We start from the raw sequence: 13,685 nt of genomic DNA, 5'->3' as shown, positions 1-13,685 counted from the left end.
TGTTATTGCATCGTTGCATATGTGTCTGCTGTTATCAGTATCTGATCAGAAACGAGGTAAAACGCCTTGGTGTTCAACCCTTCTGGTTTCCTGTTGTCAAATACATTTCCAGGCTACACTGGTCGCTAGCTGTTGAATGTTTTCATGTTTAACGCTTTAAATACATGCTTGATAATTGATTGGTTAACCTGAAAAGCTTGTTATTTTAATCTTGTGTTCAAAGTCTACAGTTGAATTTAATAAATGACAATATCATGAAAATGTTAGCAATGCAATTCAAAATTCAAATCTGTTTTATAGACTCCTTATACACACACACACACACACAGTGATGCATTTTAAAGGTTTATTTTTGTTAGTTTTGGCGATTCTGGTAGACAGATAATAAAAAATCTATTGTATTAGAAGATTTAAACTTTATATTAAACTTTACATTAATAAAATGTAAAGTCTATCTTTATATTTAAAGATAAATTTAAATATAAATATTATCTTTAAAAAAAAAAAAAAAGAAAAACTTTGACCATGTACTATATTGTAAATGCACTCAGTAATTGATTGTCTCCTTTTGCATGAATTACATCATCAGTGGGGCGTGGCATGTATTTTCCTGCTGGAAAACAAAATCAGCCTCCAGATAACGCTCATCAGCTGATGGAATCATGAAATGCTATAAAACACCTTGTTGGTCCAGAAACTTTGGCTTTGATAAAACTGGGATTCTGTTCCTTGTGAATCTCTCTCAAACTTTTGAATGGACTTTGTGTCACTGTCCTCTCCAGGCTACAGACTTTTCTATTGATTTTGTGTCTTTTTCTGCCACATTTTTTCCTTTCACTTCACTTCCCATTACTATGCCTGGACAAGGCCCTCTGTAAAAACACCAACTTCTTGAAAATGTGCTTTCTCTGGCTTATTCTACTTGTGTGAAATCTTCTGTGAGTTTGTGAAGTCCATAGCATAAGATTTCAGTATTGTAAGTTGTTCATTTACTCTTTATAATGAATCTATATATGAATTTGATATTTTAAATTGAATGGCTGAAGTAAAAACTTTTAGATGGTAAACTTCCTTATTTTTTTTTACCTAATAGTGAAACGGTTTGCTTCCTGAGAAACAAACAAGACAAAAACTTGTTTTGCTTTTGATGCTTTGATAACTTTCTGCTGGTGTTTAGTCAGCGGCCCTCCGCCCTGTGTCAGACCTGCCTCCAAAAGTCTTTGATCGAGAGGTTGAAGCCGAGGTTAAGCAGCTTGTCAGAAAAACAAACTATGAACCACAACTGTTCCCTTTTTGTAATCAGCTGTGTACTTCCATTTAGCATCGCAGCCACCATGCTTTCCAGAAAGACGGCATCAGAGTGATGAGAAGCTGCCGGGTGTAATCTGTCACACTGACGCGCACGTTTTTCTGTTTAATGCCGCTTCCTCTTTCTGAACAATTTTATTTTGATGTAGTTCTACTTAAACCAAGAGACACCCTTAGGTGGAAACATCAACTCGTCCCTCACACTTTTCTGCACATCGCAAACAGCTACAGTTTGGTTGAAATGCTGCTACCGACTGAATTTTTATACTCTTGGGCTTTTCTCTTTTTAGGAAGATGGAGACATCAAGGAGATCAACATCACCCATGTGGTCAAAGAGGGCTCAGAGAAAGCTGACGCCTCTCAGTTTGAGCTGCTTAAGGTTTTGGGACAGGGATCCTTCGGCAAGGTAATGACTCACTTTTCCTCTGTATGCCTGTTTCCCGCTTTCTTAGCTGTAAGTGTTAGGTGTAACATCTAACATCTTGGTGTTTTTAGGTGTTTCTTGTGCGAAAGGTGACCCCTCCAGATGCCAACCAGCTGTATGCCATGAAGGTCCTAAAGAAGGCAACTCTTAAAGGTACAGACGTTTGCAATTTTTCTTATTTTAGAGTTTGATCATTCAGAGCTGTACTTTCCCAAGCTACAGGAAAAGGTTTCACATGGGTTTCAGTGGAATGTCATTTTTGTTGTTGTTGTGGGTTTTTGCCACAGTTTCTTGTAAGAGGTTATCTACTTTTCCTGTTAGTCAAAGCCAGCTACATACTAGTGACTGAGCAAAGACCACCACCACCCTGCCCCGCCCACATAAGCTTTCTGTGGGTTTTTCGCAGGTGGTGTGGTCTCATCGGTTGTATAAACAACAGGCAAAGCAGATGGTTCTCATAGTCTCCAAAAAATTAAAAAGAAAAACTTGTTTTCATGAATTTTACAAATTTCAGTAAATTTTATTTCAGGGTACGAGCATAAATACTGTACCCCTTTGGAACTAAATATTTTTGAACTCTGAGATTAAATCAGACTAAATGTTTCCTGTTTTGTCAGTTTGGAATTCCCCCAAATAATTGCTTGCTAAAAACAAGAATAATGTGTTGGTTTTTTTTTTTTTAGATACAATTTGCTCATAATAATAACCCTTAAAACACATTTCTAATTCATAATGTTAATCATAAATAAATAGGAATATGTGCAGTGTAGTTTTCCAGAAAAAATAGATCTGAGAAAACAGTCAATTACACACAAAGAATCCAACAAGTTTTGGATTTGGTTAGGCAAAGAGTCGTGTGAACAAACGGTGAAATCTGGTGGTGAAGTTGCAGATTGGAGCTAAATGACTCTTAGTTTCCATTCAAAAACACAAAGGACCCTCTCTTCTGTTTATATTTTTGAGAGGAATCTCCTATGCTGAAATTGCTGTATAGAATAAGTCTGCTTGATATTAAGAAATATCACTGAATGTTGTGATAAAGATATCAGTTGCAATAAATGCTTTTTTTCTTTGTTCTCCTGTCATCTGTGCTTCTGACACACTGTGATCTTTAGCATTTTGGGGAATGTCCTTTGAGACTCTGTTCAATTGGTTAAATATTACATTGGCATGACAAAATTACATTAGAATAAAAAAATGCAAGTCCGAAGCACTTTGGATATATTAGTCAGAAATCATTGCTCTCTACAGTCCTTTGTGATATATTGTGCAACTTTACCGTAATACAGCTCTAGCTGATTCGCACTTTAATTGTGTTGAATTTCAGTATGTATTAAATGCTTACACTGTGATGAACACGGTATTAGTTAAATGTCTTTTCTTCCAAATGAGTTTATTGATTATTAGTCTTCCAATGTATCCCATTTCCTGCATCAAGTATTAAAACTATGAATAAATGCACTGAACTCTCCTTCCTTCCTTTCAGTTAGAGACCGTGTAAGGACCAAGATGGAGAGGGACATCCTTGCAGATGTCAACCACCCATTTGTTGTCAAGCTGCACTACGGTGAGCCAAACCAAAGTCACTGTAACTGTTGAACCTTGATGTTATAAAATTATCATTTTCCTCTAGTCTGAAAAATATACTTCCTATTTCATTACTGACCACTAGAGGCGGTGCTTCAAGCGCTGAATGATCATTCTTGCGCATACGCATGTCGAGTGTTAATCACAAAGTCACCTGTGACCTGCTCGTGACTCTATGTAGCCATACGACACCCCACGTTCTACCTTTTTTGTTCTTCTCGCGGGCAGGTGTGGTTGTTTGAAGCTGGTAGCTTCTGTGTTCGCCACTGTTGTCCTGTCTGCTTGTTGCTAGTAGCTTCTTGAACGTATTTGATCGGAGGGGCCGACCTTACCCTTTACCCAGAAAACAACTTTTCTGCAGTTTTTTGGTGGGCTGGTCACTGCAGTATGATGCTAGCTAGAGAATTTATGTTGCTGTCCGCTTCAGCCTGACAACAGTTGTTGCATCAAAATCTGTGACCCATCATTTTCTGTGACCGCAGAGGGCGATAGAGAGCAGGTACATCTTGAAGATCAGCGAGAAGAAGAGTATTTACGTAAACTGCGTAAATACTGATACAGCTGGGATTGTGAACTTCACGGCTCCTTTATCATCATCGCACTGACGGAGAAAATATAATGTATTACTTCGTATTTGATTCTGTAAACTGACTGACCATCGAACTGAATGCCTGTGTGCTGTCATTAAAATATGTAAACCAACTGTAGCCGTTTAATAAATGGTTAAACGATTGGAAAATTATTCTAGGTGCTTTGGTAGTTTTTAACACAATTTTTAATGTTTCTTCCTCCTCTTCATTACAGTCTATCACACTTATAGCAATATTTAACCCTCCAATAGCCAGGATCACACTGGTCACAGATTTTGATGGCCATAATAATCAGTGACCTTACTGTACAGGCCTGTAAATTATGTCAGAGTGTAAATCCACTATTTTTCAGAGTTCTGCCACCTCTTCACCACTATCTGGGTGTATTTATAAATATTTAACCCTCAAATAGCCAAATTGACACTGTAGACCAGGGGTGCCCAAAGTCAGTCCTGGAGGCCCGGCATCCTGCATGTTTTGGTTCTCACCCTGGTTTATCGCACCTGGATCAAATGATGGCTCATTAGAAGGCCTAAGCATAACATTGACATGCTGAAAAGGTTGTTGCTACCACCAGGGAGAGAATTAAAACGTGTAGGATGCCGGCACTGGAGGACCAACTTTGGGCACCCCTGCTGTAGACAGTGCCTGTGCCCCCTGCTGGATACCTGAAGGTCCTGCTGGCGGTAGAGCCACATGGGTCACTGGAAGGTCACAGGTGACTTTGTTGTGATTAACACTTAACATGCGTAATAATTATCATTGCTTGAAGCACTGCCTCCAGTGGTCATCTGGAACTCATAGAACCGTAGTTGCAGTCGTAACTTTTCTTTTTCTTCCACAAAATGGGTTCTTTTGTAGCATTCCAGACCGAAGGGAAGTTGTATTTGATCTTGGATTTCCTCCGAGGCGGAGATCTTTTCACCAGACTCTCTAAAGAGGTGAGAGAAACTTGAGAATTATTTCTACAGGGGATTTTATTCAATCATGAGTTATCAAATCCAGCTGATAAGTTTTGAGCATCTCCTTTTACTGTTTCTCTCTCGTTACATTCTTCCTGTCTCATGCCCACCAGGTGATGTTCACAGAAGAGGATGTGAAGTTTTATCTAGCAGAGCTTGCTTTAGGACTGGACCACCTTCACAGCTTAGGCATCATTTACAGAGACCTCAAACCTGAAAAGTAAGTGCAACATCTCAAAAAAGCAGAAACTCTCTGCATCAAACCAGCAGACAAAACATCCACACTAATAAAAATGTAAGTTACTTTTATAATAGTCAGACGTTTCTAGAAAATTGAAGTATTTAAACATTGATGCAGCACCAAAGGGCTTTGAAGTTTTGGTATTTTTGTCAAAACAGGACTAATCTTTTTATTACTTTCTGAGATTTTTCATCCCTTTCAACTTTGTAATTTGATGCCTCTGGATCTAGGAGAAATTATGTAACTTTTGGAGAGATCTGAATAAAATCTTAATGATTTACAAACAACTGAGTGTTCAAATTTTTGATGGCTAACAATTATTGTTTATAGACTACAGCTCTTTTTATTCAGTTTCAGGGACCTCCCACACAGAATGTGTGACATGGGTGGATGAAAAATTATAATAAGACACATTTCTCTTACATTTTTAAGTGATTACATCATAACAGAAGATTAACACTGAAAAGCACCAGAGATGGAGCTCTTCTCACAGATAGTGGTTATGCAAATGTTGTGCAATATCTTAATAGCATCCTGTGGAATATAAGCATGTAACCGTCTCTTTTTAGTTTATTTTTAAATGGTTAGATCCTAATAAGACTCGTATTCATTCAAACATTACAGAACTCTTTTCAGACATAACAGACTCTACCCCGCTGCAAAGTTCTGTTGTCCAAACACTCCAGGATGTAGAAAATGACCGATACTACTTCTGATCACTTTCTCTTATCAGGCCCTATACTTTAATCACACTTAAATTCATTATATAACTTTTTTTTTCTTATTTGTAGTATGCTTGTGTTTATTCTGCTGTAATGGGGTTGGTAAAGGTACAGTTGAGCTTGCATTCCTATTTGAGACTAAATTATTCTCAGTCCTGTCTAATAAGTAAGCATGGTGCTACTTTAATATTTTCTGTGACTTAACTTTGCCCCGCCTATTGAATATTTATGCAGCCAGCTTCTCTGATCTTTGAAGGAAACTAAGAATCATTGATTAAAAATGTCCCTCAGTGAACACATCCCCGGTTATCTGGCACATTTATGCATGTGTGTGTGAACTAATATTTTGACATGTTGATTTTCTCTCCTACATTATTGGTCCACATTGACATAAAACCACATACATGATCTGAGACCTGGCATGGGATTTGTGCGTATCATTACACTCACCACCCAACTCAGATATCCCAGATCAAGGGTAGAAATGTCACTAAGCATTTTTCTACGTTATTAATATTTGATAGATCAAGGGCTGTCTGTATATAACTTTCCAAACCAATTCTTGTCAAGCTGTTGTGTGTTTCTTGTTCCCCCTGGAGTTGTTTGCTTCTCAGTTTTTGAATGTCTCATTTTGATTCTGGATACTGTGTGTTTTCTTAGTATCCTTCTGGATGAGGAAGGACATATCAAACTCACAGGTGAGTCTCCTGTCTGCTCCTTCACCTTTCAGTATTTAATTAGTGCACACCCCAGTGACCTTCAGCAGTCACAGTGCAGTGGTAAACTTATCAGCATGCAGTTTCCATTGTTAATTCATCCATCCATCCATCCATTTTCTGTTCACCCTTTGTCCCTAATGGGGTCGGGAGGGTTGCCGGTGCCCATCTCCAGCTACGTTCCAGGCGGGAGGCGGGGTACACCCTGGACAGGCCGCCAGTCTGTCGCAGTCCATTGTTAATTATTACATTTTATCTTATTGTCAGTCTGGGTTCTGCTGCCATTTACAGCTTTGAAGAAGTGATATACGGTACACGGACCTGTCTTTGAGTAGGCCAACATATCTTTAAACCTTTTTTCTGTGTTTTGAAAAATGCGTTTTAATCTAAATTAAAACTGTCAGAAATGTATATACATTTCCCTTTTTGACTTGAATTATTGAAACTTTCTGAAGATATTCTAATTCAGTGAGATGCAGCTGTTAATCAGTTATATTCTGCAGCCTGTTAATGTTTTAAAAATTGTTTTGTGTTTACTCCAGATTTCGGCTTGTGCAAAGAGGCCATCGATCATGAGAAGAAGGCTTATTCGTTCTGTGGTACTGTCGAATACATGGCGCCTGAGGTTGTAAACAGGCAGGGCCACATCCACAGCGCTGACTGGTGGTCGTTTGGGGTACTGATGGTGAGGAGATTGAAAGAAAAGAATGTTCTTGGGGTTATTAAAAACCTGTTTAAGTATTTTTTTTCTAAATGTTTCTTCATGTATGCTGACTGAAAGTTTCTTCTGGTAGTTTGAGATGCTGACAGGATCTCTGCCGTTTCAAGGGAAAGACCGCAAAGAAACGATGAATCTTATCCTGAAGTGAGTAAAATCAGTTGACAGGAATATTTGTGCACTAGTTCCTGTTGTCACATACTGTTGGTCCGCCACAGGGTGCAATAATTAAAGCTGTTCCGTATGTTTCTCTCCTGCAGGGCACGCCTAGGAATGCCTCAGTTCCTAAGTGCAGAAGCCCAGTCTCTGCTCAGGGCTTTGTTCAAGAGAAACCCTGCCAACAGACTGGGTTAGTTGATCAAGAACATGGTTTTCACCAAAGGCAGAATTTCTGACACAGTTTGAGAAAAGGGTTATTTAGATCTGCATTTGCAGTCGCTTGATGCTGCGAAAATGTTCTGTTGTGCTTCTAGGCTCGGGCGCTGACGGTGCAGAGGAGATAAAGCGACACGGCTTCTTCTCCACTATAGACTGGAATGTGAGTGTTTGTGCTCCTGAGGACATTTAAATTGCACATAGATTTCTGAAAATGGTTCTCGAATCATCAGAGGTAACAAAAAATATCAATTTTCCTCAGAAACTCTTCCGAAGGGAAATAAAACCTCCGTTCAGGCCAGCTGTCGCCTGCCCAGATGACACCTTCTACTTTGACTCAGAGTTCACTTCCCGCACACCCAAAGGTCAGAACTCAGTTATAGCGTGATGCGGCAGCCAGTAAAGTCATACGTTTTATTTGATGGATTTCATATCATGTTCCAGACTCTCCTGGTGTGCCGCCCAGTGCTGGAGCTCATCAGCTGTTTAGAGGCTTCAGCTTTGTTGCATCCACTCTGTTGGAGGAGGAAGGCTCAGTAGAGCCGCCGCAGCCGCCACACCCAGTGGTCCAGGTCAGCTGTCAGCAGTAAAAGCATGTGTTTTTATTCAGCATTGTGTAACACTGTGAGAGAAATTATGAGAAAGAATGAATGAAAAGCTAAGGTGAATATTTTGTCTAAAAGTAGATTCCTTCATAGAGATGCCAACATGCCTGCAGAACCGTTCTGCCCCAGATAGAGATGACAAAAATAAACGTCTGTATATTTTACCTGAACTGAATCCCAACTTCTGCAGCTAAAACAGTGATGAAGCAAAATAACAAATCTAAACATGGCTGCTTAGATGTTACCAGCCTTAAAAATTCATATGATCCCAAACTGCTCCCAGCATTTAGAAGAGGAGTAATTTTTATTTTGTCTTTTCCAGGAGTGCTTAACTAAGGGGGGGAAAATTACATGAAACTATTTATATTTTTGTGCATCACTTCTGCATTAATAAATGAATATAATAAAAAAAAAACTTTACAATCTCTTTGTTCTAAAACTAATTTGCTTTAATTGACATTTTTGCTGCAATATTTGAAAAATAGTTGCATAAATGTATAAGGATAAAGTAGATTTTCTGAAATGAGCTTACTGAAGAGAAGTTGGCAAATGAATTAACATAACTTCTCCTTTATTCTGTGTTTAAAAAAAAGCTTAAAATATAGTTGCTTGCAAAATTTCCCCTCTGTGGGACAATAATTTTATGTATTTCTATTCTAAACTAGAATAGAAATTAGTCCCAGTCCTCTGTATTCAAGTGTACTTTATTTCAATTTTGTGCAATAGAGTAATTAATGAAATATAAAAAATGGAAAATTATGCATGCTTTTAACTATATATTTTTATTTATTTTATTCCTCTGCTGCAAATCTATTGTATACGTTTCCAAAATATTAGTTTAACAATTGGTGTAGTTTTAGTATTTTAAAACCAATATTTTAGACCCTGGTGCTTGGATGCATAAATGATCATTTTTAATAAGATGCTAATCCCTGATGAACACTAATTAACAGCAGGCAGTGGGTTCAGAGCAGCAGCTGGAGTAGCTGCCAAAAACAAAAAAACCTCTTCCTCAGATCCATCAACGTCCTCCGCCCTTGTCAGCTCTGTCAGCCTGTCACTCCTCCGCTACTCTTCAAGCTTCATCTCTCTCTCTGCAGCAGCTGCACGGGAAAAACCTCCTGTTCAGCGACGGGTATGTCCTCAAGGAGGACATCGGCATGGGCTCATTCTCCGTCTGCAAGCGCTGCGTCCACAAAGCCACCAACACTGAGTATGCTGTCAAGGTATGAATAGATTCAGGAAACAAAAGAACAACCTGCCATTTAATGGCTGAGGAAGCACATCAAAACTAAACTGAAGTAGAAGAATGTGATCCAAATGTTTTTCCGTTTGTTAAAAGAGGAATTTCATTCTATAAATGTTTACTTCAGGTGATTGACAAGACCAACACAGATCCGTCGGAGGAAATAGAGATCCTGCTTCGATATGGACAGCACCCCAACATCATAACGCTGAAGGATGTGGGTCTAAATCAACACCCGATGCTCTTACTTCTTTTTAAAAGTGGAGATCTTCTCGGTGTGTGAAACTTTGTTTTTGTTTCAGGTGTATGACAACGGGAAGCAGGTGTTCATGGTGACGGAGCTGATGCGCGGCGGAGAGCTGCTGGATCGGATCCTGAAGCAGAAGTTTTTCTCAGAGCGGGAGGCCAGCGCTGTGCTTCATACCATCACAAAGACTGTGGAGTACCTCCACTCCCAGGGGGTGAGCCTGGCCTGACATGCTGACCTTTTCATCCAGTCACTCTGAGTCAGGCTTCAAATTCAAACAAAATACATAATCAGTCTAAAAAAAGCACAATAATGTAATTTAAGTCCAAAATGTATTTCAGAGGATTTTATTCACCTCCTAATTAGGACTGTTAACATGTGAACACACGCAATTAATCTAAAAAAATGAACATGCTAATATTACTTAGTGCAGATTCTTTGTTGAACTCTTAAATGGATTCTGCTTCTCTATCATCTCAAGACTACGGTTATTTTTCTACTAAACTTTTTCCTTTCACTCAGTTTTCTATTAAAAGTGTTTGGATCTGGTTCTCTGCAGCAGCTCATGTAGCAGTTACCTTGTACAGCTCACCCACTTCGCCATGGAGGCTCTCAGTAACTGCCAGCTCTTGTTGGTTGTAACATTTGTGCTAAAATTCCTGTTTTGTAAAATTTGAGTTTACAGAGAAGATTAGTATTGGGTTCTCATTACATCTGAGCCTTAATCAGAAATTAACAGACATGTGCTTAGAATGTGTGATTCTGTGTGTAATAAATTTGTATATCAGGTTTTTTTTTTACTAAATCATTACAATAAATTATCTATTTGAGGACACTATTCTGCTGTAACTTGCCTTCTGTCTCTCCTCTGCTTTTTAAAAATTATTATTATTTCTCCACTCTTGTATCCTCTTGTTTTCCAGGTTGTGCACAGAGACCTGAAGCCCAGCAACATCCTCTACGTTGACGAATCAGGAAATCCAGAGTCCATCAGGATCTGCGACTTTGGCTTTGCGAAGCAGCTGCGCGCCAACAACGGCCTGCTGATGACCCCGTGCTACACTGCTAACTTTGTAGCTCCTGAAGTGAGCGGATCACACATACAAGATGCTCTTTAAATGCAGTTTATCTAAAATGTAATGCATGATGATATGGGCTTCCAGGTGTTGAAGCGTCAAGGCTACGATGAAGGATGCGACATCTGGAGTCTGGGAGTCTTACTGTACACCATGCTGGCTGGGTGAGTACTCCTTTATCTGTGTTTTTCTCTCCTTTCACTGCTCCTTTTACTCACTGCCTTTTTTCTTACTTCCACCAGCTTCACTCCATTTGCCAACGGGCCGGAGGACACTCCTAACGAGATCCTGGGTAGGATAGGGAGTGGTCACTTCAGCCTGGCTGGAGGGAACTGGAACACTGTGTCTGATGCTGCTAAGGTAGAGCTCAGACCTCAAACATTTAGTCACATATTTCAGTCTCTGTGGTGCCCATTCTCATTCTGTTTGGACACTTCCAGGACCTTGTGTCCAAGATGCTCCATGTGGATCCTCACCAGAGACTGACTGCTAAGCAGGTCCTCAGGCACCCCTGGATCGTCCAGAGGGACAAGCTGCCCAACAGCCAGCTCCCTCACCAGGACCCCAAACTGGTCAAGGTAACAACTCAGTGGTTTGCCTACATTTAAAGTTCCACAGCAATTCAGTTGAGTTTATTTATGTAGCGCCAATTCACAGCAAAATGTCATTCAAGGCTTTTTATGATACAAAAATAATTTCTATTCAATCATGCATGCACTCCAATTGATCCTACCAGTTACATTTACTCAGTTACATTTATTTGGGCAATGTTTTGGAATAAATGTACTTTTAGTAGTGTTTTTAGTGCACTGTATTTTTTACTTTTGCTTGAGTAATTTTATGACATATTTCTATTCTTGAGTAAAATTTCTGAATTCTCTACCCACTGAGTAACTTCACTGAATGTTAGGTTTGATCAGTTACTCAGTATTTGAGTAGACTTTTTACCGAATACTTTGAGTAATTTTTTGGAGATTACTTTTTACTTCTACTTGAGTAAAAATATGTGGAAGTCTTAGCTGAGTACAATTTTTGGCTACTCTATCCATTTGTTTATCAAACAGAAAATTATTCTCAATTGGTAATTCGGTAGATTTAGATCTGATTTCCATATTTCGAACATTAGTAACCTCTTCACTGTTCTCAGGGAGCGATGGCAGCCACCTACTCCGCCCTGAAGAACTCCCAGCCCACTCCAGAGCTCAAACCCATCGAGAGTTCCTTCCTCGCCCAGCGGCGTGTCAAGAAGCTGCCCTCCACCTCCCTGTAGCGACTTAAAAAGAAAAAAAATAAATAAATAAAAAACCAGCCGTCCCGCTCAACGGAGCCTGATTTTTAAAACCAACTTCAAAAGGCTCCAAACCAGCCCAGTCAGCTTGCTCTGGGACGTAGCGTCCAGCCGCCAAAAACCAGCCAAGGAACACCGACTGTGGTCCTGCCCGCGTCTCGTAACATCACGTTCTCCTGTTCTCACTGTCGTCCTCTGTGTGTGTGGGCTCGTCGGCTGCTGGGAGCCCGTGGATTCACAGTGGTAAAAGATCTGGATAGTGAATGAAAGCGATGAGGACGCGTGGGGGTGGGTGTTTAACAGCGGGGGGCGGGGCGTTTTGGGAATGACACGTTTGGATGACCGGCGACAGAGCAGATGCAGCCGATGAACGTTTTCTCTCCTGATCATTGTTGTAATTAGTTCCTGCTGCACGCTTGTCTTTCGGCCTGTTCAGTTGTCTGCTTTTCTTCTTCTTTTGAAGCTTTATATTCCTTGTTGTGCTGCCAAATCGATGTGCTGACAGCACAGAGCCACAGTATTGTCCAACTGCTGTAAAACGTTTTTTTTTTTCTTCTTCTTCAAAGAGCAGTATTAAAATGTTAAGTATTTTTTGGTGGGGCTCTGGTTCAACCAGAACATTATGGATTCTGGGAAATGTTTTGGGTTGATGTTGATCTCAATTTGTTTGGTTTTACAGACCGTGTGGGGGTGTGTGTGTGTGTGTGTGTGTGAGTGAGTGTGAATTGCATGACTTGCAGTGTGTGTCGGTTCTGTCTGCAGAGTCATGTGCATGGTGATGTGAAAATGTCATGTGGCTTCTTTGTTTTGCTGCTTTCTCTCTCTGCTTGGTTAATAAAAAAAAAGTCTCCTATTTTTATGACTATAAACTAGTGAAATAGTTGGCTTTCTGTGAAAGAAAATCTGCCCATGGAACAATGTGGCATGTTGAAATCTGCTCAATGCTTTGGTTTCTCGTTTATTCCACTGTTTCTTGGATAATGCATATTGAAAGCTGTTTATTGTGTTGCCTGCTTTTGTTGTTGTTTGTGGGGTTTTTTGCTTTTTGTCTCCAGAAACGAAATGGTTTAAAATAGTGAAGACATGCTGAGCAGATCACAGCCTACAGGTCTCTTCTTATGTTGTAAGAATATAAAAGGGACACTTACTGCTGTCCTGATTTAACTGAGCACTCAAACACAACTGGCTGATAAAGCCACACACTCCTTCTCCTTACCTTTTCTTTTCCATTTATCATATTTGAATTTCATTCTTTTTTTTTTTGTTTTACCACTTCCATCACAATAAATCGGTAATCTGTCGATCTTTCCTGAATCACTTCCTGAGTCACGTCGTTCTCTCAGCTCTTTGCCTGCAGGTGAGACTGTCTTGCATTATAATGTGATTTTAAAAGGACAGACCTGTAAGGCTATACATTAAGAACAAGCTGTCTTACCTCAAAAGGGATCAAGGTTCTGTTCTAATTGTTTGGCAAAATGCTCATTCTTTTGACTGATGGCATTGTGGGAAGATGTTATTGTATGATAAAGATGAAGATTTTTATATCTTATAAAATAAAAAACGGAGTTGCTATGACAAA

The 13,685-nt window shown here is 39.6% G+C and overlaps 1 protein-coding gene across 4 annotated transcripts in view; it reads left to right on the top strand.

The window, feature by feature from the left end:
- Window positions 1-13,685, top strand: part of rps6ka1 (ribosomal protein S6 kinase a, polypeptide 1) — a 51,163-nt gene extending 37,478 nt beyond the window's left edge. For all 4 annotated transcript variants that reach the window (XM_028000649.1, XM_028000647.1, XM_028000650.1 and 1 more), the window contains 20 exons: window positions 1,599-1,715; window positions 1,805-1,886; window positions 3,220-3,300; window positions 4,772-4,851; window positions 4,986-5,092; window positions 6,496-6,533; window positions 7,094-7,236; window positions 7,346-7,416; window positions 7,530-7,618; window positions 7,743-7,807; window positions 7,907-8,009; window positions 8,089-8,216; window positions 9,350-9,475; window positions 9,623-9,712; window positions 9,798-9,956; window positions 10,666-10,827; window positions 10,906-10,982; window positions 11,061-11,178; window positions 11,259-11,396; window positions 11,966-13,685. In XM_028000649.1, coding sequence (XP_027856450.1) covers window positions 1,599-1,715; window positions 1,805-1,886; window positions 3,220-3,300; window positions 4,772-4,851; window positions 4,986-5,092; window positions 6,496-6,533; window positions 7,094-7,236; window positions 7,346-7,416; window positions 7,530-7,618; window positions 7,743-7,807; window positions 7,907-8,009; window positions 8,089-8,216; window positions 9,350-9,475; window positions 9,623-9,712; window positions 9,798-9,956; window positions 10,666-10,827; window positions 10,906-10,982; window positions 11,061-11,178; window positions 11,259-11,396; window positions 11,966-12,088 — 2,097 coding nt within the window. In that variant the 3' untranslated portion in view covers window positions 12,089-13,685. The remainder of the gene's footprint in view (window positions 1-1,598; window positions 1,716-1,804; window positions 1,887-3,219; window positions 3,301-4,771; window positions 4,852-4,985; window positions 5,093-6,495; window positions 6,534-7,093; window positions 7,237-7,345; window positions 7,417-7,529; window positions 7,619-7,742; window positions 7,808-7,906; window positions 8,010-8,088; window positions 8,217-9,349; window positions 9,476-9,622; window positions 9,713-9,797; window positions 9,957-10,665; window positions 10,828-10,905; window positions 10,983-11,060; window positions 11,179-11,258; window positions 11,397-11,965) is intronic.

The sequence above is a fragment of the Xiphophorus couchianus genome, chromosome 19 (assembly GCF_001444195.1).
Source record: "Xiphophorus couchianus chromosome 19, X_couchianus-1.0, whole genome shotgun sequence".
Classification (NCBI taxonomy): Eukaryota; Metazoa; Chordata; class Actinopteri; order Cyprinodontiformes; family Poeciliidae; genus Xiphophorus; species Xiphophorus couchianus.
This window is presented reverse-complemented; position numbering and strand designations above follow the sequence as displayed.